The sequence below is a fragment of the Equus asinus genome, chromosome 30, assembly GCF_041296235.1.
Source record: "Equus asinus isolate D_3611 breed Donkey chromosome 30, EquAss-T2T_v2, whole genome shotgun sequence".
Lineage (NCBI taxonomy): Eukaryota > Metazoa > Chordata > Mammalia > Perissodactyla > Equidae > Equus > Equus asinus.
The window spans coordinates 23,958,864-23,984,008 of NC_091819.1; the positions used below are offsets into that span (position 1 = coordinate 23,958,864).

A 25,145-nucleotide genomic window follows, 5' to 3' on the forward strand; every position below is an offset into this window, starting at 1 on the left:
GATTATATTTTTTCTAAAACATTCTGAAAGTCAGTCTCATTAATTTAGATTAGTCTGCTATAATTAAGCTAGGTTCTCTTCAACACACACTGTCATGTCTTTCACTTAACTAAAGTTTTCTAAGCAATAGTTAAATTATTTGTATTATCTCTGCACTTTCTTAAGTTAAACTTAAACTGGGAATAACCAAGGCTTTTAGAATGATAGTGGATGCGATTTTATGTTTTGTGGCCTTACATATAGAAAGCTCTAAGGAGAATTTTGCATTTTCTTTCAGTAACTTGTAATAAAATTTTTTGTTGATGTGTTTATTGGAGATGAGAATATAGCCACCATTGTGACTGAATTGACCTTGTCTGTCCTTATGTAAGTGCCCTTTACAAACACTAATGGTAGAACTCTATTTTTTCTTTGTCATAGAAAGCTAAAACTTTGGCCATGTCAGTTACTTCCTCTGGATTATCTGACTTCACTCCTCAATCCATCCTAAGGTCTGGTCTTCGAGCAACACCTTTAGCATCTCCCTCTCTGTCACCTGGAAGGTCTCTTACTCCTCCTTTACGACTTAAAGAAACTAGAATTTCATTCATGGAAGAAGGCATGACCGTGAAATGGACTTCTGGAGTAAGTTTGATAATAGTTGTAATGAAAAAGACTTAATAAGAATATATTAGCTCCTACAAGGAAAAAGTTAAATCAGTTTATTTAAATAATATCACTATAGATTTTTGTACACAATCTTACAGTCATGAAATCAGAAAACGTTGATTGAGAAAGAAACTTTAGGGCATTGGCTAAACCAGGCCCATCATTTACCAGTGAAGAAAATCAGACTCAGAAGCACTAAGTAAATTCCCTGTAGTCAAATAGTTGTTTGGTGGCAGAAATGGAGCTAGAATCAAGACTTCCTAATTCTTAGTCCGTGTTTTTTTGTTTCGTTGTTTTTTAACCTATATTGTGTTCCTTCTCTTAAGTTCCTAATTGGTTGTCTATTTAGGAGGGTATGGCTTCAGAGCTCCAGAGTCCATTTGGTGATTATTGATCATCTTGCCTATTCTGTGTTAGTCTTTTGGAAATACTGACTTATACCAGTTAGGGAAACATTAACAACCATTAAGTTTAATCATGTATCTGAAGAGAATGGATATAGAATAAGCAAATTTTGATTGAGAAGAGAATTTGGAGGAATACTGAACATGGAAAGGGTGGGTATGATTGGGAGGGATAGCTTAGACAGGACTGTGATTTTTATTGGTAAAACTGTTTTTCAAAACCTTCTACTTAACAGGCTGCAGATGACAGCAAAACAAAAATATTTGTTACTACACCTTTACATGAATGTGGAGTTCCAGCAGAAACTGAATGGCTGAAGAACAAAGATAAGGCAATATCTTTTTCCCTGAATAGCCCTGAAAAGGATCATCAAGAAATGGATGTGAGGTCACAGGATACCCCTTCACAAAGTTTGGAGAAACTGGATATGAGCAAAGAAAATAGCAGTATTTCAACCAGGTCTGACCAGACTACCTTGGAGTATCAGGATGCACCATCACCAGAAGACTTTGAAGATATTTTCATGGCCACGAAGCCAGCGAGCTCTTCCACTGAACTAATTCCTAATTTAACTGAACAAACTGAGAAGGACAGTGATAACGATGTGTTTGAATCAGAAGTAACTCCTCCAGACCTGGAGAAACAAATGGGTAAGAACTCATTTCCAAATATTTCAAAATGGCAATTGATGTTCCTCAATACAATTTGTGATAGAATTTTTTCCACCATAAGAAAAGCATCAGGGCTAAATAATTGCGTGATCATGGTCTGCTAGGTTTTAGACACAATACACGCATCTTAGTCTTTCCACTTACAAGTATGACCTACTTACACTGTTCCATTTGTTTTAAGTAGGTGTGAGATTTCATGGGCGGAGAGCTTATGTGTGTGCTTTTTTTATTTGGAAAAGAACAGTAATGTTTAAGGAAGAAATGTTACATGCCAGTCTGACTTAAGGTGTTCCTGTAGCTGTTAGAAATAATAGTAATACTGACTTTATAGACTAGACTATTATAATTTTTAACTTATCCAGTAGCCTCAACTTTCTAGAAAGCTGTTCAGAAACCAGGAAGTTCATTCTACTCTCCATCCCTACCTCCGAAATAATCACTGGACAATCAAAATAAATGTCCAAAGCCCCAAGAATTTATTGTCTTTCTTTATATTCAGTTGATATTGTCCATCAAAAAAACTTTGAGCCCCTAATGTATGTGTAGTGGGTGGGTCCAACAGTGAGTGAAGTAGACGTGCTACCTGCCTGCATGTAATTTAGAGCCTCCTGGACTATCTACACAAACAAGCGCTTAGAACCTAGTTTGAGAAGTGCAATGCTGGGGGACATGGAAGGGACCAGGGTTACACCAGGAAGGGGAGAGACTTGGCTTAGAATTGCTGGATCAGAAAACTTAGTCTTTTTTTATCTTTCTTACGCCTGCACGGTTCTCAACACTTATTTAAAGGTAACTCCTAACTTTAAATTTGTAAAACCAAATACTTATATAAAAATCTATGTCATAGTGTTTTCTTTTGGGAAGTATTTTCTGCCTAAGCTAAACCAAGGTTTCTTAAGGTATGAGTCCAGTGAAGGTTGGGCTATGATGTCTGTATTTAATAAACATAGCATTATTAATTGCTCTAAGAATTTAGGACTCTCCTCATAAATAGCATATGTCTAGAAGTTTACGTTACTCTTTTGATGTGCTGTGTTCCATGTTTGAATGATAAATGTTAGATGAGAATGTTCATGGCATGTCTTTATTGCTTATTCCTAAAATGATTAGACAGTCTCAAATAGAAATTATTCTTGTTTTTGTGGGAGGTTATATAGCATAAACTCTAGAGTAAAATAGGCTGGATTTGAGTCTTAGCTACTTAGTAGGTCTGTGATCTGGGATAAGCAGTGTAACCATATGCTTCTGTTTTCTCATCTGTGAAATGGGTGTAATAGTACCTCCACTTTGGATTTTTTTTTTTCTCCCCAAAGTCCCCCGGTACGTAGTTGTATATTCTTGGTTGTGGGTCCTTCTAGTTGTGGCATGTGGGACGCTGCCTCAGCGTGGCTCGATGAGCAGTACCATGTCCGCGCCCAGGATTCGAACCAACAAAACACTGGGCCGCCTGCAGCGGAGCACGCGAACTTAACCACTCGGCCACGGGGCCAGCCCCTCCACTTTGGATATTGAGGATTAAGTTAGTTGATATATGTAAAAGACTTTCACAGTGCCTGTTAAGCCGAAAGTGAGAAGTGGTCGATTAAGGGGGGCTCTTGAGCTAGGCTCAGAGAATTAGGAGGAACTGTTGTTGACAGTCTGATACCAAGGGAGTAAACCTAAAAGTACAAAAAAGCAGACCCAACAACTTGTTAAAAAGTTGTTAAAGTCCAAGACCGTGAGTATCTGTCAACATTTAGCCTAAATAATTGTAAATATTCTTAACTGTATGATTTATAGGCACTTTAGAAGATTCAGAAACAAAGGATCTCTTAGTTGCCGAGGAGGCACTTGCAGAATTAAATCACTTAAGCCACGTTAAAGGAGTTGAAGCTTCTCTGCAATCATTCCATGAAGGGTAAGTTTATAGAGAAAATTTCAAATATTAAAGTTTAGTGAAACTGTGAACCAGTAGTAAAATATTCTATGTATAGATTAGCTCTTATTTAGATCTTTAACATTACCATTTTAGTAATATTTTGTTATGAAAGAAGTGTGTTATTTAGTAATCATGAAATCTTAGTATGATACTAGACATTTCCTAAGTATACAGAGATATAAGTTGAGTCAGAACTCTTTTATATTCTTTGGTGATTCTATTTTTTGTTGAAGACCAAAGGTTTCACTCAACAGCCATGTGTTCCTCCATGCCCTCCAGTTTTCATTGGTTTCAGAATAATCAGGTGTGAGTCCTCTGTAGCACCAAGGTGGAACATAGGGGAGGCGGCTCAGGCAGTTTTGTTCCCTACCATTGGGTTGACATAAGACTAGCAAAGTTTTTCTTTGTTTTTTGAGGGTTTTTTGCTTGCTTTTTTCTTTATTTTCCTGAGGATGATTTGCCCTAAGCTAACATCTGTTGCCAATCTTCCCCTTTTTGCTTGAGGAAGATTTGCCCTGAGCTGACATCTGTGCCAGTCTTCCTCTATTTTGTATGTGGGTCCCCTACCGCAGCCTGGCTGACAAGTGGTGTAGGTCTGCACCCAGGAACTGAACGCTGGCTGCTGAATTGGAGCACGCCAAATTTAACCACTAGTCCACGGGGCTGGCCCCAAGTTTTTATTTGTTTTTTAATGACTACTTGAACTATTATGCTCCCAATTAGTTTCATTTAGCATTTGCACATTTAGGCAACGTACTAGATAATGTGAGGCAGTGCTACTCAAAGTGTGGTCTAACAGATTGGTGCTAGTTCCCGAACAGTTTATGTCTGCAACAAGATAAATAGCTTGTAGTAGAATATAAATCAGTCCACCACTTTCTTTATTGAAAGTCAGCTGAACTAATCAGTGAAGTAATTGATTCATCTTCTGGAACAAGTTCCTTATCTCATTGCAGGACTGGACACGTTGCTCATCAGCCCTTTGAGTAACACTATTGTAGAGGATACAAAAAGGTAGCAGCTTCAATTATAAAGTAGTAGTAAGGGTCCTCTACTAAGATTAACCTATATAACCATGATAACTTAAGTCCTGAGATTGACTTCACAAACCACCCACAAAAATCAGTACCATGGTAGTCACCTCCCACACATTGATCTCAGTCATATGCTTCACTTCCAAGAAGAGAAACCTGGTTAGTTGGAGTCTGCTAGGCTCTAAGGAAGAAGCGGGAGAAAACAGTATGAAAGGATTATTCAGATTGTTTTATTGTTTAATTCTAATATTCTTTTGAATTTTAACGCAAACTAATAATGGATAATTGCAACAATCACAAAGAAAAGAGCAGTCTCGTGATGAGAATTTGTGGTCATCAGTAATAATCTAGGTGAATATTCACCACCTTGGCAAGCTAGTTCCTTTTTAAATGTACACTTATTTGGTTTGTGGTTCTTAGTTATCCTTACCATAAATATTGTGATTGAGGTAAGTCTTACAAATATGCCTGTAAATTAATATGTATATATTCCAAATACATGCTTTTTCTTGAATTTACTTTTTACCTTTATTTGTCCCCTTTTTAAAAATCATGCTTTGGTTGGGTTTGGGGGAAAGGCCAGCTCAGAATAGGAAGGGACCGCTGCCAACATATGTCCAGAACTTAAGTTCATCAAGTGGGTTAACACAGGTGCCGTTGGTCTCTCTGAGTCGTTTACCATACTCTTTCCAGTTGCCGTTAAAATACTGAACCTGATTCTACTGAATATATAGGAAATACTCCATATTTGATAGACTTATTTGAAGAATTGTGGCACAGATAATTAAACGTTGGTGTGAGTGTGGTTTATCTTGACCAGCATTTTTAAATCGTTTTATTTGTAGTTTAAGGCTATGCCATTGTTGCCAACAAAGTAAAGTGTTAGAAAATAGGAAAAACAATAATAGCATTACTTGTTTCTGAATTCACTTGTAAATTTTATAGTGTTATTTAAATGAACTTGCATGGTATTAACGGAAGGTTGGTTTTCGTCAACAAAATGACAAGTAGGAGAGGGAGTAGGGCTGAAGCAGGTTAGAGCAGATGGGGTCTGCTTACACATTAAAGTGTGTATTTCTGTTTCTAAAGGAAAAGCCTCACCCTGAAGCCCAAGGTACCAGTTTTAGACGAAGGACTAGTATCTGTTGAAACTTGCGCCTCTGCAGTTAGAGCCGGTGACGATAAATGTATGTATTATTTTGACTTTAGAATTATTTCATTTAGTGTTTTAAGTAAAAAGTGTTCTTTTCTTAGAAGAAAAGAGTCTCTAATCCAGGTGTTTTTATCTCGCTGCTTCTTTTCTGGTCAGCTTCCCTGGCTGGCAGTAGCATTCTAGGGAGCTGCATCAGCTATCGAAACAGTGGGTTGCTTGCAAGCCCCTCTGTGGTTCTAATCGTGAGTCTTAGAATGGTTGGTCTGGACATACTTTCCTTCAGATCGTCAAAGAAGAGCAAAGTGAACGACCAGTCCCCAGCCAGCCTGCGTACTTGCCTTTTGATCTTCTGGGACTCATATCTACATGGGGCATTTTTAATTTTTATTCTGTATTTGTGATAATTTAAGGGCAATATTGGCTTTTTATCATTAGAAAATAATCACAAATGACTAAATTTACTCCAGGGAAATGAACAAATAGATGGAATTCATGATTTTTTAATCTAATGAACTTTTTTTTGGGTGTCTCCTCTCAGATCCTGGCTGTACAGAGATGAGGATGATGTATTTTTCTCAGTGAGCTCACAGTTGATTTGGGGGAAAGCAGACACCTTGAATACTTATGCCCAGACCTTGTTTAAACATTTCATGTGAGGCCATAACAATGCTATGTGATGATGTCAGTGCTGTCTGCCTCTAGAGCCCATGCTCTTCATGTTAGACCCTTCTGCTGTCACATTAGGAGTAGGGCTTAGGACAGGCTTGAATAGACCTGGTTCTTTCCCCAGGATGAAGAATGTAATAGGTGTTTGTTGTAAAATAATGAGGAGAACATAGTCTAACACGTAAAGTAAAAATCTCCAAAACCTAGTTACCCATTTCAGGATCCATTATTGACTGTCTAAAGAGTCTTTTTTCCTAAATTTTTGTGTGTGTGTGTATTTTTCCCCATATGTTGACAGAGGAGATAAGTATGGTGACTGAAGAGTACAGAGGCTTGAGCCAGACTGCTTGGGTTCATAACCCAGTTCCTGCACTTATGGATAAAACTGTGGGCTGTACCTTGGTTTCTTTATCTGTAAATATCAATAGCTTTAAGTGTTAATAAAAGCTTAATAACTGTTAGCTATTATTATACATTATCATCAAATTTACTACTATCAAAAAAACTTTTTTCTTCACTTAATATATTTAAGACATTTTCTCACATCATTAATACAGATTAATCCTGTCCTTTTTTTATGGCTATAGTAGTATTCCATGGTATGGATGTTCTCTGATATGTTTAACTAGTTGCTTATTGGTGAACATTTGGGGTGATCACTATTCTTGTTTGGTTTGCTGTTTCGTTTCTGCAGTGAATATTCTTGTGTACGTATCTTTGCATATTCTATGTCAGTATTTCTGTTGGGTAGATTCCTTAGCATGGATTTGCCAGGTCAAGGAGTTATACAGAGATTTTTATTTTATTGTTTTCTCCAGTAACGATTGTTTACTGCTTTCATACACTGATCATTGGAAGGTAAGGTACATTTTTTCCCATTCCTCTTTGCCAAACTGACAGGTGAAAAACTTTTCATGTTGTTTTATAAGCAGTCTTTATTAGGGATATTAGCCTCATTATCTGTTAAAAGTGTGAAAATATTTTTTCCTAGTTGGTCTTTTTAAAAAAAAAAGTTTGTTTTTTATTTATTAGATTAGATTCATCTTTTTCCCCCTCCTTGAGGTGTTTTGGGTTTTGTGTCACTCACAAACTCTAAATCCAAATATGGCCTATGAGTGTAAATGATATAAAACTTTGGCAAAGAGGAAGGTGAAAGATAAGGAGGAATTTGGAATTTTTATTAATAAGGCCGTCCATCCGTCTGTCCATGTCCGTCCCCCTCAACCCCAGATTTTTTAAAGTGGTAGAGTATATTTGTGGCCATTTGGATGGTTTCTGCTGAAAGTGAGATATCTAGTCCTTGTCACAGCTAGATCAAAGCCCAGATTGCACGTCCCCCCTGTAATTCTATAATGGCGCAGCAAGGGTAGCTGGTTGTACAGTAGTCACCAGGTGAACATGATTTTCAGATTAATTTAATGAAGAACAAACATCTGAACTCCTCAAAGCAGTTATCATCATACTGAAGTTGCACAATAGGAGCAAGAATTATATTCCAGTTGAGAAAAACCAATGTTGTCATTTTTAAATGTAAACTTTGTGGAAGGCAAATATGTATTGTTTAAACTGAGTGATTGGATCCTGAAGAAACAGGATTAATATGTAAATCCTTATAGGCTTTTCGCCTTTAAATGTTAGAAACTTTTTGGCAAATATGACAATTTTTCAAGGAAGTATTCTCAAGTGCGATATAGCTTTTCCCCTTCTGTTTGCTTCCCAAATAGTGTATCTATCTTTTTCTCTTTCAGTTTGGAACATGAAAGGTTAACTCTCGTTTTTCTTTCAGCTGTGCCCGGCATCCTTGGTGATAGTAGCAGCTCTGGGCTCGTTATCTCAGAAGGTCCTGTTGTCTCTGAACGTAGGCTTGACCAGGAAGTAGCGCTGGGCTTAGAAGAAGATCGTGCAGTAGAAGTTGATGCACTAAAAGCAAGTGTTGACTTACCAGAAGAAAAGCCTCCAATTTCTGACGACCCTCCTAATACTCAAGAAGTTCATGTAAAAAAAATGAATTTTTTACTTCCTTGTCAGTCTTTCAGTTTTGGTTTAGTTAGGTTTCAAACCATAGTTCAAACCTAAAGTATTCATTTATTTGACTGGTATATAAAAAACTCTTTATAAAAATCTTTGTTAAGAAAACATAAGCGTATAAGTATTTTGTGGAATACAAAAGAACATATCCTTTAAGTAAGAAATTGTTTTTCATGAAAACCAAAAGGGTGTGTTAAAGATATCACAGTTTTAACAGTTTAGTTTTTGTTTAGTATCTGGTTCAAATAAAAGTTCTTTTAGCCATGAGAAAACAGATACTAGCTGCTTCAGAGACAAGTGTGATGCTAAAACTGTTCAGAGCTTGTATTTGAAAACAATTGAATACAGTTAAATAGGGTTTTCCTCTCGTGCGTACAGTCATGCACCTCATGGCAGAGTTTCAGTCAACAGTGGGCCAGAATGCATAGCTGACGGTGGGTCCCGCAAGATTAGTACCATAGAGCCCAGGCGTGCAGTAGGCTACACCGTCAAGGTTTGTGTGAGTATACTCTGTGATGTTCACACAGTGACAAAGTTGCCTAATGATGCATTTCTCAGAACATAGCTCTGTCGTTAAGGGATGCACGACTGTACTTGTGGGAGAGTGATATTCAACTGGTTGGGGTTTAATTTCTATACACTCCAGAAAGAAATTTTTTTTCCGGAATTTAATGATTTATGGTTTCTGAAAATTCCACCAAATCTCTTTAATTATCAACAGGCAACTTTTATATGATAAATGAATTTAAGATGAAGAAAAACCACCTCTTCTCATTATTTATAGAAATTTGTATGGTATTTGGGAAGTTTCTTGACTCATAAAAATGTTGTGGTTCTCCATATTCATTTTCATGAGTATTCTCATTGTGAAATAGATGGATAAAGTCCCTAATCCTTCAGCGGGGAAGCTAATAAAAACCGTGGGCATGGTATGGTGTAAGCGGGAGTCCTCATTTCTGGATCTTTCCAGTCTTTCATCTCACTGAATGTTTGGGGAATGGAAAATGTCATTGTCTAGGTGGGTGGTAATGTTCTACCTTCTTGGTCAGGAGATCTCTCTGTTACTTTCTGCCTCCTCCTTTTTCTCCCCTTCCCTTACCAAAAGGTAAATGCAAGGACCATTCCTTCTTCCACCAAACCCTTGCAGGAGAGGTACTGAACTTGAAAGCCTTAGGAATTTCATGGTTTATGCAGCCCCAGCAAAGGGAAGAGGATTGAGTCTAGCCCAAGGGAGCTTATGTAGGTGAATTCTTCTTCAACCTTATGGGGATCATGCTGTTTAGAAAAAGTGTGGTTAGTTAGGTAATATGGGGTTTATCATTAAAACACAGTTTGGGGGTTGTTTCTTTTTCTCCGGTTAATTTTTTTTCTTGGATGAGAATAGAATAAGTCCTTAATTCTTCTCACAACTGTTAGCATCATAATAATTTTCAAAGTTATGTTAAGACTGTCTTTTTTAGCCAGAGAAATGTGGAATTTCTACTTTAATTCCATTCAGAATCTCAGAATCTTTTTCTGTCTAATTATTTTGCCTGAGTGAGAAAATCTGCTTAAATGGATATTTTATAAAGTAAACCCATAAGTATATGCCATTATCATATTTAGCTTATGTTTAACAATTCATACACCACAAGTGAGATGGTCATTAAAAAGCTTTATGCTTTCGGTTAAAATAAATATGTACATTAAAATTCCTAATTTCGTATCTTTAATTCATTTTAGGTGATTGAACGTGAAGAGCTGGAAGTTCAAGATTCAGGACAAGAGGCTAGAAGTCTTTCATTTAATGAGTTGTATCCCTCAGGAACTCTTAAGCTTCAATATAATTTTGATACCATTGAGCAACAGTTTTGTGACTTGCCTGATAATAAAGACTCTGCTGAGTGTGACATTGCTGAAGTAGATGGGGAACTTTTTGTGGCTCAGAGCAACTTCACCTTGATTTTGGAAGGTGAAGAAGGAGAAGTAGAGACGGGTGATTCTGCAGCATCTAATGTGTTAGCTAAAGCAGCTAACACAGCAACTGAGGAGAAACACGTATACATTGGGGAGAACGATAATCATGGACATGCTGCAAGTCTGCCATCTGTCATAACTAGTGATCACGAGTCCCAGAAGGTGGAAACATTACCATATGTGCCTGAACCAATTAAAGTAGCAATTGCAGAAAATTTATTAGATGTAATTAAAGATACAAGAAGTAAAGAAATTACTTCAGATACAATGGAACAGTCTATTTGTGAAAACAGACCTTTAATAAGCCAAAAGGTAATGTGTTCTACCAAGTTAGTCAAATCTACATGTAAGACTGTTCAGGAAGCAAGTACAGTGACTCTAAATGTCAGCCCGGTTAATGACATGATTTCCTCCAGAACTCGCACAAGAGGACAACGTGTCCGAAACCTGAATGTCAGATCAGCACAAGAGGAAGAGTCAGCAGACGTTGCTGCCCCTGAGCTGCTGGGGCTTTCAGTTACCAAGAAAAGTCGGAAAACAAAAGAAATCTCCGAGGCTTCTGAAAGTGCCTGTGCTGATGTCAAAGGAACATCTCAAAACCAGCAAATACCTCAAAATTCTGTTACTCCTAGGAGAGGAAGGAGGAAAAGAGAAATTAATCAAGACACATTGGAAAGTATTAATTCTATGGAACAAGGATTACAGGTTACTCCAGGTAGAGAATTAAGAAGGTTAAAATCATCTCAGCTTGTGGAACCTGCAACTGAAGAAACTTCTTTTAGAAAAGAAGTTAAGCTTTCATCTGTTACCAAAAGGACTCCTAAAAGAGCTAAAAAATCTGTAGAAAATCAGGAAAGTGTTGAAATTGTAAGTGATCTAAAAGTTAGTAAAGTAGCAAGTCCTGGCAGAAGTACCAGAAAATTAAGAAGTGCTAATTTAGAAGCTTCTGAGAAAGCAGGATATGAACAAGCTGGGAAGTCCATTGAACAGCAGCTGCCTACTCAACACCCCAGAAGGGTTCAAAAGCGAGAAGTCGGTGCGTCGCATGTCGAAGACGACTCTGAGCTTGAGTCGTCTCAGTTGACTCTTCGGGCAGAAGTTGATACGCCTGCTACACCCAGGAAACGCGGCAGACCAAGAAAAGTTAATCCGTCTCAAGATGTAGGATCTGAGGCTGTTAAGGAAGTGAGTCCCAAGAAGAGAGAAACTCCCAGCATCCCGAGGAGATCTACAAGAAACACCCCGGCTAAACGTGAGAGAGCTGACGTTGGAAAACCAGCTTCAGAAAAATCCATTTTAGTGCCAAATGAGGAACTTGCTCCAGTGATGAGCTCTAAGAAAAAGCTTACAAAAAGGACTGAGAATCAAAGCCAAAAACATCCATTGCACTCAATATCAGAAAAATGCGTGGATGAAGAAATAACACGCAAAGAACCAAATGACCAAGAAGAAAAATTACTTGTCACAGCTGCTTTGACTAAATCTTCCCGTAGCACAAGGACTAGATCTAGCAAGGCCATCTTGTTGCCAGACCTTTCTGAACCAAAAAATGAGTCTTTTTTATTTTCTCCTCCTTTGTCAAAGGTTCCAAGGAAAGAGAAAGGTACTTTTATTTCTATTCAAAGCACAATTTTCATCTCATTCAGAGTCTTCAACATAAAATTCTATTGTTTTAGGCCCGATTTGATTTAAGGCAGTAATTGGTTATTTCTCCTAAAAATAATTTGTAGTTACAGGGAATTTCTCCCCCCTCCAAAAAAAAAAATAATGGTAAAATCTAAAGATTTTATAGTTCAAAGTTCATTTTTAGATTAAAGAATTTTCTGGTTCATTATGACTTTTTAAATCTTATGTCACTTGACATAGGTTTAATTTTTTAGAATAGTATCATTTCTCTTTATTCTGCCCTTATATCATAAGTGACTTAAATTTACTTTCTCCACAAATAGAATCAGCATTTTATTTTTATTTTTTTTGCTAAGGAACATTTGCCATGAGCTAGTATTTGTTGCCAGTCGTCCTCTTTTTGCTTGAGGCATATTCGCCCTGAGCTACCATCTGTGCCCATCTTCCTCTATTTTATATGTGGGTTGCTGCTGATGAGTAGTGTGGGTCTGTATCCAGGAACCAAACCCAGGCCACCAAGGTGGAGCATGCCAAACTTGACCACTAGTCCAGGGGACCAGCCTCAAGAATCAGCATTTTTAGTCTTGTGCTACTGTGTTTGGCTCATGTCCCAGGTGATGGCCACCATCTCAAATTGTTTTGAGGAGAAACAGCGATAGAATTGTATTGGTTAGGATACAAAAATTATTTAAATCGTGTTCCCCATTGCCCAGAAGCTGGCACACCTGCACACCCAAGCTCCCTAATTGCCCGTGATGAGCTAACGATTGTATTGTCTGTTTGGTGTAGCTCTTAGCTTCTCAACAGGAGTGATGTCTCCCAAAAAGGTGAAAGTACCTTACTCTTTATGTGTAAAGCACAAATAGTCGTAAAGTACACAAACAGGTCTACAACATATCTGTGCTGTTAAGATTTCTTGGAGGAAAAAATTTCATTGAGGGAGACAATTAAGAAAAGTCTCAAAAGGCAATAATGAAGAAAAGCTTGAGACACTGGTGTAAGCTGAATAGATCCCATTAGGATGGTTCTTTGCAAAAGTGATAAAAATGATTAAGTAAACTAAATGTAGTTGGTTATTAAGTTGTAGCTTAAGATTTGGATTTCAGCACAGCAAGCAGCTCAGGGACTTGTAAGTAAAATGGGTGGCTTAGTTGTCTTATTTTATTTAAGCTTTTTTAAACTGTTGCATGTTTTTTTAAATGCATTAGTGAACATCCTATATAGTTGCCTCCTGACTTGAGGAAAGCCAAGAGAATGATAAACCATGTTAAAAAGCTGCAACCAGAAATTTTCTGTCTTTAACATTCACCATGCAAAAACCTCTTTCTTTCTTTTTTTTGGTAATTATTTTAGATTGTTGTTGAAATCATCAAAGAACAGAGAGTGAGCAGACTAAGCCAAAAGCTGAAACCTGAGTGACTCTTGAGTATTAGAGCTTGTTTTTTAAAAAACCCAATAAACTGTAGTTATGTATGTGTGTATATTCTGCCCCCTCGACTTATTTCATGAGCATTTTTGGATACTCTCAAATATTCTTCAAAACCTGAGTGTTCATGGTTTTGTATTTTTTCTTTGTTTAGAGCCCATATGTGACATTTCATCTCACTGCTGTGCCACAGATTGCTTAAACATTCTCCTGTTCAGTATTTGAATTGTTTTCAGATTTTCTAGTATTCAAAATAAGCCACTTTGGAACCGGCCCTGTGGCACAGTGGTGAAGTTTGGTGTACTCTGCTTCAGTGGCCCAGGTTCATGGGTTCAGATCCTGGCCATGGACCTGCACCACTCAACAGCCATGCTGTGGCAGTGACCCACATGTAAAGTAGAGAAAGATTGGCTCACATGTTAGCTCAGGGTGAATCTTCCGGGGGGGGGGGGGGGGGGGGAGGGGGTGCAGAAAAAAGCACCTTCTAGTATGAGATGATGAGATTAGAGACAGAAATTTGGAACTGGGATTTCTGCCACTTTAGGTGGACAGAAAGTTATTTAATCTTTCTAAATCTTATTTTCTCATCTCTACAATAAAGGTAATGATGCCTAGCCCACAGGGTTCTTGTTGAGTATTCACTACATTAGCAGAACAATTACCACCATGATTAGTTTCCCTTGTTCTTTTGTCCTCAGATTATAGTTTCTACATTCTTTATAATAGCTTTTGTCCCCTTGTGCCTATTTAAGATGTATTTTTAAACCACCTTTAGTGAAGGGGGTGAGAGAATAATAGATACTGAAATAAATATTAGATCTGTGATTAGAAATCTGGAGGTGGTGGTCTGTTGAATCAAAACCTGTCAAAGAAACAAGTATCTTAGAATTTTATTTAGATGTGTTTTACTAGCTAAAAGAATGTGAAGCTTGACATTTCAGTGGATTTTCTGTAGTTTCCAGGACTCAACAGCAGCTCTTTAAGAAGGGCCTGCTGTATGCCTGAGGCTTTACTAGGGTAAACGTTCATGGGTTTGTTTGCTTCTCACTACACCCCAGTGAAGTAGAAGTACTCTTACTTCCGTCTTTCCACAGTGAGGAAGTTGAAGCTCAGTGAGGCTGAGTGCCCACGTCACCCCGGTAATAAGTAGACAGTGGTGTCCTGGAGCCGACTTCTGAGTTGGTGAGGTGATGAGGGCCAATTGTTAAATGTTCAGAAGTTTTGCAGTCCAGCCATGGTGAGAACATTTATACCACAAAAATAGGCACATGCTTTAAAGCAGAGCTGCCTATTTTTTTTTTCCAGAAAGTTGTTTACTAGTACATTACTGGGTTTGAACCTAGGACTTTCAAACTCCTTAAGCCTTAAGTAGCACTGGCCATCAAAACTTACCCTCAGAAAACTTACAGAGATGGGTGAGGAACTGACATACAGAGAAGTGTGATAAAGTCTTGTCTAGCTAATAGAAGCATGTGGAATGAATAGTGGGGGCTGAACGTTTTTGCACATGATAGTGTGTTTTTGTATTTCCTTATTTATTCCTTTGAAGTGGAGGGGGAAACTGTAGGTGAGGAATGTGAGCTAGTCTTTGAAAAGCCAAGAAGCCGCTGCTCCAGGTAGCCTAGAAAGAGAAAAAGAGAGTATCATTTTCATAGAATAGAGATGTGTTTGACTTTTTTAACACCAAAAGGGGGAAGTTGCCACCAGTGACCCCAACCGTTGCCATTTCTGCCACTTAGCTGAGAGCAGAGATAAATTTTATTTCTGACCTCACTCCTGGTTTTTCTTTTATTAAGAATCATATAAAAGATTTGACATCTTACAGAATTCTTGATTGTCCTGGTGGTGAAATAACATTGAACTATAATTTGAGCGTTTTATTTCAAAGGTTTGTAAATTATATTCTTAATTATAGCATCCTAACAAATACATCTGTAAAGCACTTATCATATGTCCCCCATTGTTTTAATCCTTTAATCTTCACAGCAACTTTATAGGTACTATTAATCCCATTTTATAGAAACTGAGGCACAGAGAGGTGAAGTAACTTGCCTTTGGTCCCAAAGCTTTAGTGAATTGAGAAGCTGGGGTTTATCTCCGGCATACTGGTTCAGCTGCACCATGCTGGCTCCGTAATTACACTGCTGACTGCCATTAACTTACTGGATTTGTAGTAAACACAAAACTTGAGATCAAGTCTGTGATAAATACATATTTTAAACAAGTTCTTAATTAAACCGTTTTATTTATCTGTGGAATATCTTCCTATCAGCTTGTTTTTCTACAATTTTTCCTTTTATGGTGTAGACTTTGCTGTTATTCCCCTTGACTGGAACAACTAGCTCAGAATGAGCTGGAAAGAAAGAGGGTTTGAGTCTCTTCTTTGTAAATAAAATTACTTTTGTAAGTAAAAACCTTGTCTCGGTGCCGGCCCCGTGGCGGAGCGGTTAAGTTCGCGCGCTCCACTTCGGTCCAGAATTTTGCTGGTCCGGATCCTGGGCGTGGACATGGCACCGCTCATCAGGCCACGCTGAGGCGGCTTCCCACGTAGCACAACCAGAGGGCCCTACGACTGCAATATGCAGCTGTGTACTGGGGGGCTTTGGGGAAAAGAAGAAGAAGATTGGCAACAGATTTTAGCTCACATGCCAATCTTTTAAAAAAACAAAAAAACTTGTCTCTGGAATAGTAAGAATTATAAAGCGAAAAACTAGCTCAGGTTGTATATGAGATTGATGTTTTCCCTCCCCAGATTGATGTAGTAAAGATTAAAACTAGTGGAATAATGCAGTTTTGTATCTGCTTTTTAAGTTCTGTTTTTATATTGTAGCATTATTTAGTTTCAAGTATTAAATATTTCTGAAAATTTGGTTTACCCAAGTGATGTTGGGATTTTTCCTATCATTTCTCTCTCCTAACTTGGGTATCATGTTATGATACTGGCATTTTCCAGGTTTGGGGATGTTTACATCTTTCTCACGTGCATCATTTGTTCCAAGCTTTTTTAAAATATATGTATGTGTGTGTATATATATGTAAATAGATACAGATACAGTGTGTTTTTTTCCTACCTTTCTTTAGCGAAAAAAATAGAGGCTCCTGAACAGCTGAAAGAATTAGTTTCAGATTTATCTTCTCAATTTGTCTTCTCACCTCCTACTTTAAGGACCAGACGGAAAAATGCATCTAATACATCCAAACTTGTAGACGAACTGGTAAGAAATGCATGATTTTATTTGTATGCTTGTTTAAACAGGCTTTTTTTTTTTTATTGAGTTAATGATAGATTACAATCTTGTGAAATTTCAGTTGTACATTAATGTTTGTCATTCGTGTTGTAGGTGCACCACTTCACCCTTTATGCCCACCCCCCACCCCACCTTTCCCCTGGTAGCCACTAATCTATTCTCTTTGTCCACATTTTTAAATTCCTCATATGAGTGGAGTCATACAGAGATTGTCCTTCTCTAACTGGCTTATTTTACTTAACATAATTCCCTCAAGGTCCATCCATGTTATTGCAAATGGAATGATTTGGTTCTGTTTTGCAGCTGAGTAATATTCCATTGTATATATGTACCACATCATCTTTATCCAATCATCTTGCTGGACACTTAGGTTGCTTCCACGTCTTGGCTATTGTAAATAATGCTGCAATGAACATTGGGGTGCATAGGACTTTTGGGATTGCTGACTTCAAGCTCTTTGGATAGATACGCAGTAGTGGAATGGCTGGATCGTATGGTAGTTCTATTTTTAATTTTTTGAGGACTCTCCATACTGTTTTCCATAGTGGCTGCACCAGTTTGCATTCCCGTCAGCAGTGTATGAGGGTTCCTTTTTCTCCACAAGCTCTCCAACATTTGTTACTATTAGTTTTAGATATTTTTGTCATTCTAATGGGTGTAAGGTGATATCTTAGTGTAGTTTTGATTTGCATTTCCCTGATGATCAGCGATGATGAGCATCTTTTCATGTGCCTATTGGCCATCCATATATCTTCTTTGGAGAAATGTCTAAACAGGCTTTTTCTTTTTTAAGCAGTATTTCTTGTATAGACTTTTTTTAAAAAGAGCAGATATTTATACTAAAAGCTTAAAATTGTCTTGTCTACACTTTTGGGGACCCTGCCTTTAAGACAGATCTGTGGTATGTTACTGATGGTGTATTATTGGGGGCTGCAGTTTAAATCACCTATTGGGGAAAGGCTTTTAAATTTTAGTGTCCCATCAGAATTAGCTAGATGTATTTATTTAAAATGCAGGTCCCCACAGGCCACACTTGGAGAGACAGTATTTCAGAGTTGATTCCATCATCTGTTGCACATTACCCTAAAATAGTTCACGGTTGACTGTGAGACCCGTATATTTACCAACATTAATTAATAAATGTTTCTTAAATTATCCGCGATGAGCCAGTTATTATGCCAGGGCAAAGACATAAAAATAATTCAGGTAAATTCCTTGTCTTTCAGGAGCTCAGTTTGATTGAAGAGACAAAAACACACATAATTATTTCACAGCATGATAAGAATAGTTTATACCCAAACAACCCTGTAGACAGAAGGTAAAGAAGATAGGTATTCCTGGAAAAGGAAACAGCAGATGCCAAGGCACGGAAGAATGGCAGTGCATGGGAGTGGGGGCCTGTTCACAAACTAGCAAATAGCCATCTCCATCTTTTAAGTAGATTCTATGCGAAATGAATTCTAGAGAGGAAAAAGTAGTTGCCGGTGGACTAATTCTTATGAGATGATGAGAGACTGGATTTGGACAGAGGCAATGGGAACCAAAGGGCAGTGGACAACAGAAACATTCCCAAATGAAACTGTCCAGACTTGGAAACCAGCTGAATGTATGGGGATGAGGGATAAAAAGGAGTCCACTCGGGACTTGTTGAGTTTGAATTCATTAGCACTGTTTGGCTGTATTCCTTGACTCAAGATAGAACTTTTTCTATGTAGATTTCAGATGTTTAATTACTTAATATCTTTTAAAAATTTTAATCTATAGGAAGATGATGCTCAGTCAGTAGAAGCTGTGGGGAAGCAAAAAGTGAAAAGAGCCAGGACTGCAAAAACAAAGCAAGCAAGCAAGTATGACTTCTTCTATGCTGTAATTTTTATACATTTTGTTTCTTAAAATTAGAGTTGAGAAGAGTCTTGAATTAAAAAGAGACATTAAGCTCATCAGAAAAGGGTAATTTTTCCTTGCCTTTATCAGCACTGGCTCCTTGAGATTGTTAGGTTTCTCTATCGCATGGAAGCCCGTTCATCCTTCTGAAAGAAGGGTCTCGGGTGGGGACAGTTAAGTACCCAGAGAATCTTGCTGTTTTTGCGGGGGGTGGGGGGGATGTTTTACCTTTTTCTTAGTAAAGATAGATAACTATTAGTAAAAAATAATTGTAAACTTAAAAAAAAATCCTGTGATTATTTCACTAATAGCAATAAAACTTCATCTATGGGGGAAATTACTCCATTTCAGATTTATTTGTGCACAGTCATGGTTGAATTTCATGAAAGTACAAAGTAATCCATTTTATCTTACCTTAAAAACTGATTTAATGAGACTTTTAGCCATAATTAATAACACTGTTTACATATAAATTGACTTTGTATGTATGTGAAAAAATATATTATGAAAATATATACGTAATTGCCACTTGCTGGTGTTTGAGAGTTGCCGTTGCCGTTTCTCATACATTTCATGAACCTACTGGGCTCTCATTCCGTGGACTGACTACTGGTACTTGGCCCGTCATTGTAACCCAGCAGTATTTGTTCATACATATGAAAACGTTTAAAAGAAAATTCAGCAGTATTTGTTTTTGTGTATCCCAATTCACTTCTCTTTTATAAAATGAAAGCACTAGGATAGGGTAATCATAAGGTTTCTTTGAATATATTGGGAAGCCAATTATATTTTATATTATAATATGTTTCTTCTTACTTGAATTGTATCTTCTTTTTTTTCAGAAACACAGAAAAAGAAAGTTGGTCACCTCCTCCAGTAGAAATTAAGCTGATTTCTCCCTTGGCAAGCCCAATTGATGGAATAAAGAGCAAGCCAAGAAAAACTGCAGAAGTAACAGGAAAGGCTCTTGGAAGGAGCAGAAAGAAATTGTCTGCCTTCCCAAAGCAAGTTTTACGCAGAAAAATGCTGTAATTTTTTTTCAAGTTTTTAATGTACACCTATTTGTAAAGTCATCAGAATTGTGTGGATTATTAAAAGTCATCTACTTTGGAAGAAAATAATTTATATAAATTATTGTAAATTTTTATAAACAGAAGGTCTTCAATAAGTAAAGTAACTCCATATGGAGTGTGATTCTTTTAGTCCAGGCAGTTTTTTTTATTTTATATTAAGACTTCATACATTTATATAATATGTAAATATGGCTTACTACTGAAATGTTAAATAAAGTGTATACTTCACAGTAGTTTGTGTCTGTTAGATTTTTGAGAGGGGATTTCCGTTTTAATAATGATTTTTTATGCTAATAGATATTGATCCTATTTTCTTTCTCTACAGTTAAAAGTATTATTAGACCGCTCTTAAAATGAGGATGATTGAACTGTTGATTTTTTTTTTAAAGTTGCTGTTTTATAATTTATGCACTTTGCTTCTGTAATTAAGATTTCTAATCATAAAATGTTTTTTTGGGTTTTGGTTTTCTTTTTTTGGCTGTTACTATGTTGAAATTGAATTATGGACATGTAATTTTGCCACTTTTTTGTAGTTTAACAAATTTTGTATATTCTACCTCAAATGAGTAATTTTCCAAGTAATGCATTGGTTAAAATATAATGTTGGCATTTTTTGTTCAGCTAGCTTGAAGGCTATTACCTTTAAAGCCTCTTAATTATTTAGAGACTAATTATCCAGGTTAGACTGACCGGTTCACTGCTCACTAGCAACTTCTTACAAGGGTTTGAGAAGGAAGGGAGATGTAACACGGATCCGTTCCATGCTGTTCCATGCACCTGTGTGTGCCCTGATACTGACAGAATGAGAAGGCGGAACAAATTTTATAGTGTTCTTGCTGTGAAGGAGGTTGCTACTGAATAACAGAAGTCTCTTAATATTCAGGTTTTCAAACTTTGACGGATTCTCATAGCACCTCAGGCACAGACTATTGAGGATGGGGAAAGAGTGTGAGTGGATGTGGAACAAGGAAAAGAAAAAAAAGTGAAAAACTGTTCTCTGCAGTATGACTGTGCAATTCAGTGGTGATACTTGATGTAGGCTGTAAAAGTGATCAATAAGTAAATGTTAAATAATTTATAACAGGTAATTGATAGTATGTAACGAATGGGCCATTAATAATTGATTGTCTAGAAACAAACTGCTGTTGTTGGCTAAGCTTTTAATGTTTTAGTGTGAAGCATAAGCAGTGTGCTTTCTACATTATTTTTCTACCAAATAACAATGCAAATAATGGGAAAATGATGAAAATGCCTATGCCAAGTGTTGACAGTGTGAAAGTGGCAGTGCGAGTGCGGCCTTTTAGTCAGGTTAGTGATAAATGTTACATGGCCTTGTTGAAAAGTTAACTATGACTTTCATTTTATTAATTTTTTAATGATAGTTATCAAACTTGTATTTAAGCTGCTTGTCATTTATGGAATATTAAACTTATTTAAATGAACTTGTTAAATGAGTAATTTAAAGATCTAAACAATTCAGTAAACACTTAATTGCATTCCTTTGTGCAAGTAGCACAATAAAAAAATTGACGAGAAATGTACTGTCAAGTTAATAATTTTTTAAATCAATGCATTTGGTGAATATAGACATGTGCTATCTATTTTTAATAAATGTACTTTTTTCCCTCAGTAACAATAGATCATAAGCAAACAAATTGTCAATTCTGAATGAACTATATATTTTAAATGGAATTATGTGTAAATGTATTTATATAACTTTTTACAAAAACTGATCATTAAATTGTGTTGCTACAACATTTTAGGATAAAATATGGATTATACTCATTCTGAGACCTTGTAGCAATCATTTATCTTTGATTATCAATGCATTAGTTAAATTCCAAGATAATTCTGAACATTTGACCCATTTGGTGAACTTCTGACTTTGGGTCAAACGCTGTCCTAGAGACTGAGGATGCAGAGGGAGATCCTTTGTTCTCCAGCAGTTTACAGTCTTATGTAAGTAAATAGTTGACAGTTATATGCCGCATAATGATGCTTCCTGAAGATCAGTACCATATAGCTTAGGTGTGTATTAGGCTACGCCGTCTGGGTTTGTGTAAGTACACTCTATGATGTTTGTACAACATATGTACTTTATTTTTGTTGGACAACAACAAAATTGCCTAACAATGCATTTCTCAGAACAGATCCCAGTCGTTAAGTGACACATGACTGCATAGCACTATGTACCGTAATAGTAACGTAGATAACTTCACACCCAGAGAAAGGGGTATAGTTAATTCTGCCTGGAGAGATCTTGAAGACTTCCTAGAGAGGGAAGCATTGGAGGTGAGCCTAAGTTAGGATAATTACGGTTTGGATGTGCTAGTCAGAACAACATGCAAAGGCTTATTTGACAGTAGCCGATCTTGAATGGGATACAAGGTAACGATGACCGGATACAAGGTCTTCCTTCTCACTTGTACAACTCCCTGCTTTTTCTCTCTTGTCCATCAATATTCAACACTGCTGCGCACGTTTTCAATTGGTATCAGTTCTGTCCTGTCCCTTAACGTTCATCTAAATTGCAGAAAAAATTCCAGCAATCAGGCAGATATATAATTAGATAACTGTATATATAGAACTAGATCTCTTGAAGTATAGCCACTATTTGTCTTATAAGGTGGCATGATTTCTCAGGCTGCTGATCAAAAAAAAGTGTCAAAGAATTAACTTGTGATCAGTAAATTAAATGTTCTGGCAAAAAAAAGGAAATAAAACCATTTTATAACCTAACCCATCAACACACTGAAAGTTATTCCAGGGCTGTGGCCTTTAATATTGCTCGAATGAGTAACTGAGTTTTTAAACAGTCAGTCAGGACATGGAAGGAGGCACTGAAACAGCTGCGTGTTTACACAGCCTTTAGGCTCCATGAAAAAAAGTCTGCCACCAGAGTTGATTAGCTTAGATTAGACTAGTAGCAAGGAGGAAAGGGGATGAATTCAAGAGATGATTCTGAGGGCAAGAGGTTGTGGATCACACCTGGATAGCTGTAATGCCTCGGGTGACGTGGACCCTGCTTCAGTTTCTGACTTCGTATCCAGTCTGTCTTGATTATGGGATCAGAGAACCAATGTTAGGAGACTTTCTTTGCTACATATAAGAGGCAGTGCATTCTCAGGAGCCTTGAAGTCATGAACTTGGTTGGATACCTGATTATTTCACTTACCTCGTAACACTGAGCAACGTGTTGAGCTCTCTGAGCCTTGGTCTCATGTGTAAGGTGAAGGTATTGATATCTCAGAGTTGCTGTTAGAAAGACTAGATGAAATAACATAAATCAGTGAGCATCGTGCCTGACAAGTTCTCAATGTTATCTGCTATAGTTTTTCACCATAATCTCTTTTAAATGGTCTTTTTGACATATAGTTTACATACTGTAAATTCACTCATTTAAAGGGTACAATTCAATGATTTAAGTATATTCACAGATACATGCAACCATCACCAGCTGTAGAACATTTTTTATCACCTCAAAAAAGAATCTTTGTACCCTTTAGTTATCCTTACTTGCCCAATTCTAAGGAACCATTAATCTGATCTCTGCCTCTACATGTTCCTCGTTCTGTACCTTTCATATCAATGGGATTATATAATATGTAGTCTTGTTCCTGGCTGCTTCCATTTAACATAACGTTTTTAATTAAGGTCTATCCCTATTGCAGCGTATATCAAAATTTCTCAGGGGCCGGCCCCGTGGCCCAGTGGTTAAGTTCACAAGCTCCGCTTCAGTGGCCCAGGGTTTTGCCAGTTCGGATCCTGGGCACGGACACGGCACTGCTCATCAGGCCACGCTGAGGCAGCGTCTCACATAGCACAACCAGAGACACTGACAATTACAATACATAACTATGTACTGGGGGGCTTTGGGGAGAAGAGAAAATAAATGCATAAAATCTTTAAAAAAAAATCTCTTTACGGCTGGATAATATTCCATTGTATGAATATACCACATTTTGTTTATCCATTCAACAGTGGTTGTGGGACCTGGGCCTTGCTTGTTCAGCAAAAGCCCCCAGGCCCATTGCAGCCATGTGTCCTGGCTCCCTTCTGGGCAGGCAGCCCAGCTACCGGGATTTGTAACGATCTGGGCCTGGCCAGCCCGGATCCTCTTATCCCACGAGAAGAACATCATGTCTTACAGGGACACAGCCCCTCCATGTGACCTACTGTTCTGGGAACGCTGGTTGTACCAAGGACAGCCCCTTGGCAAGCCTGCAACCTTTGTTCCTCTGCCTACTTAAGCAAGCTTCTCTTGGGGGCCGGTTGTGGGTGCACACTTCCATCCATCCGGCTGCAGCTGGACACGCTCCTGTAAGTAGGACCCAATAAACCTATATGTCTCGTTCACAGTCCCCGGGTCGTTTCTTCTGTCTCGGCAAGATCTCCCGCTGTCCTAGCCCAGCCGGGCCTGTGGTGGAACAGTAGATATTTAGGTTGTTTCTACCTGTGGACTATTATGAATAATGCTGCTATAAACACACAAGTGTTTTGGACAAGTTTTTTTGGACGTGTTTTCGTTTTTCTTGGTTATATACCGAGGCTTGGAATTGCTGCGTCGTATGGTAGCTGTTTAATCATTTGAGGAACTCCCAGATTTTTCCAAAGCAGCCACACTGTTTTATATTCCCACCAGCAATATAAGGGTTTCACTTTCTCCAATTCTGGCCAACACTTGTTTTCGGACTTTCTTTTAGCCATTCTAGTTGGTGTGAAGTTATCTCATGGTTTTGATTTGCATTTCCCTGATGGCTAATGATGTCAAGCATCTTTTCATGTGCTTATTGCCCATTAGCATATCTTCCTTGGAAAAATGTCTATTCAGATCCTTTGCTCATTTTAAAATTAGATTATCTTTTTTATATTGAGCTGTTCTTTATATATTCTGGATACAATTCCTATTAAATAGATCATTTGCAAGTTTTCTCTCATTCTACGGGTTGTCTTTTCACTTTCTTGATGGTGTCCTTTGGAGCACAAAAATTTTGATGAAGTCCGATTTTTAAAAAATTAGCTATGGTTTTGGTGTCATATCTAAGAATCCTTTGGCCAATCCAAGGCCATGAGGATTTATGTTTCTTTTATAGTTTTATGTCTTAAATGTAAGTCTTTGGTCCATTTTGAGTTAATTTTTGTATATGGTATGAAGTAAGAATCCAAGTTCATTCTTTTGCATGTGGCCATCGAGTCTTCCCAGCCTCATTTCTTGCAAAGGCTGTTATTTCCCCATTTTGGCAGCCTTGCGAAATCAGTTGACCATAGGTGGCTTGGTTTATTTCTTGACTCTCAATTCCATTACATTACTCTGCATGTCTCTCGTCGTGCCAGTACCACACTGCCTTTATCACTGTTGGTTTGTACTAAGTTGTGAAATTGGAAAGTGTGAATTCTACTTTTTTATTT

At 37.5% G+C, this 25,145-nt stretch overlaps 1 protein-coding gene across 1 annotated transcript in view; it reads left to right on the forward strand.

Moving 5' to 3' along the window:
* The window catches only part of AHCTF1 (AT-hook containing transcription factor 1), an 88,104-nt gene extending 66,611 nt beyond the window's left edge, over window positions 1-21,493 (forward strand). The window contains exons 28-36 of the mRNA XM_044762662.2: window positions 421-624; window positions 1,289-1,703; window positions 3,504-3,621; window positions 5,766-5,863; window positions 8,282-8,490; window positions 10,246-12,082; window positions 16,613-16,746; window positions 18,544-18,626; window positions 19,506-21,493. Coding sequence (XP_044618597.2) covers window positions 421-624; window positions 1,289-1,703; window positions 3,504-3,621; window positions 5,766-5,863; window positions 8,282-8,490; window positions 10,246-12,082; window positions 16,613-16,746; window positions 18,544-18,626; window positions 19,506-19,695 — 3,288 coding nt within the window. The 3' untranslated portion in view covers window positions 19,696-21,493. The remainder of the gene's footprint in view (window positions 1-420; window positions 625-1,288; window positions 1,704-3,503; window positions 3,622-5,765; window positions 5,864-8,281; window positions 8,491-10,245; window positions 12,083-16,612; window positions 16,747-18,543; window positions 18,627-19,505) is intronic.
* Window positions 21,494-25,145: the final 3,652 nt, after the last annotated feature.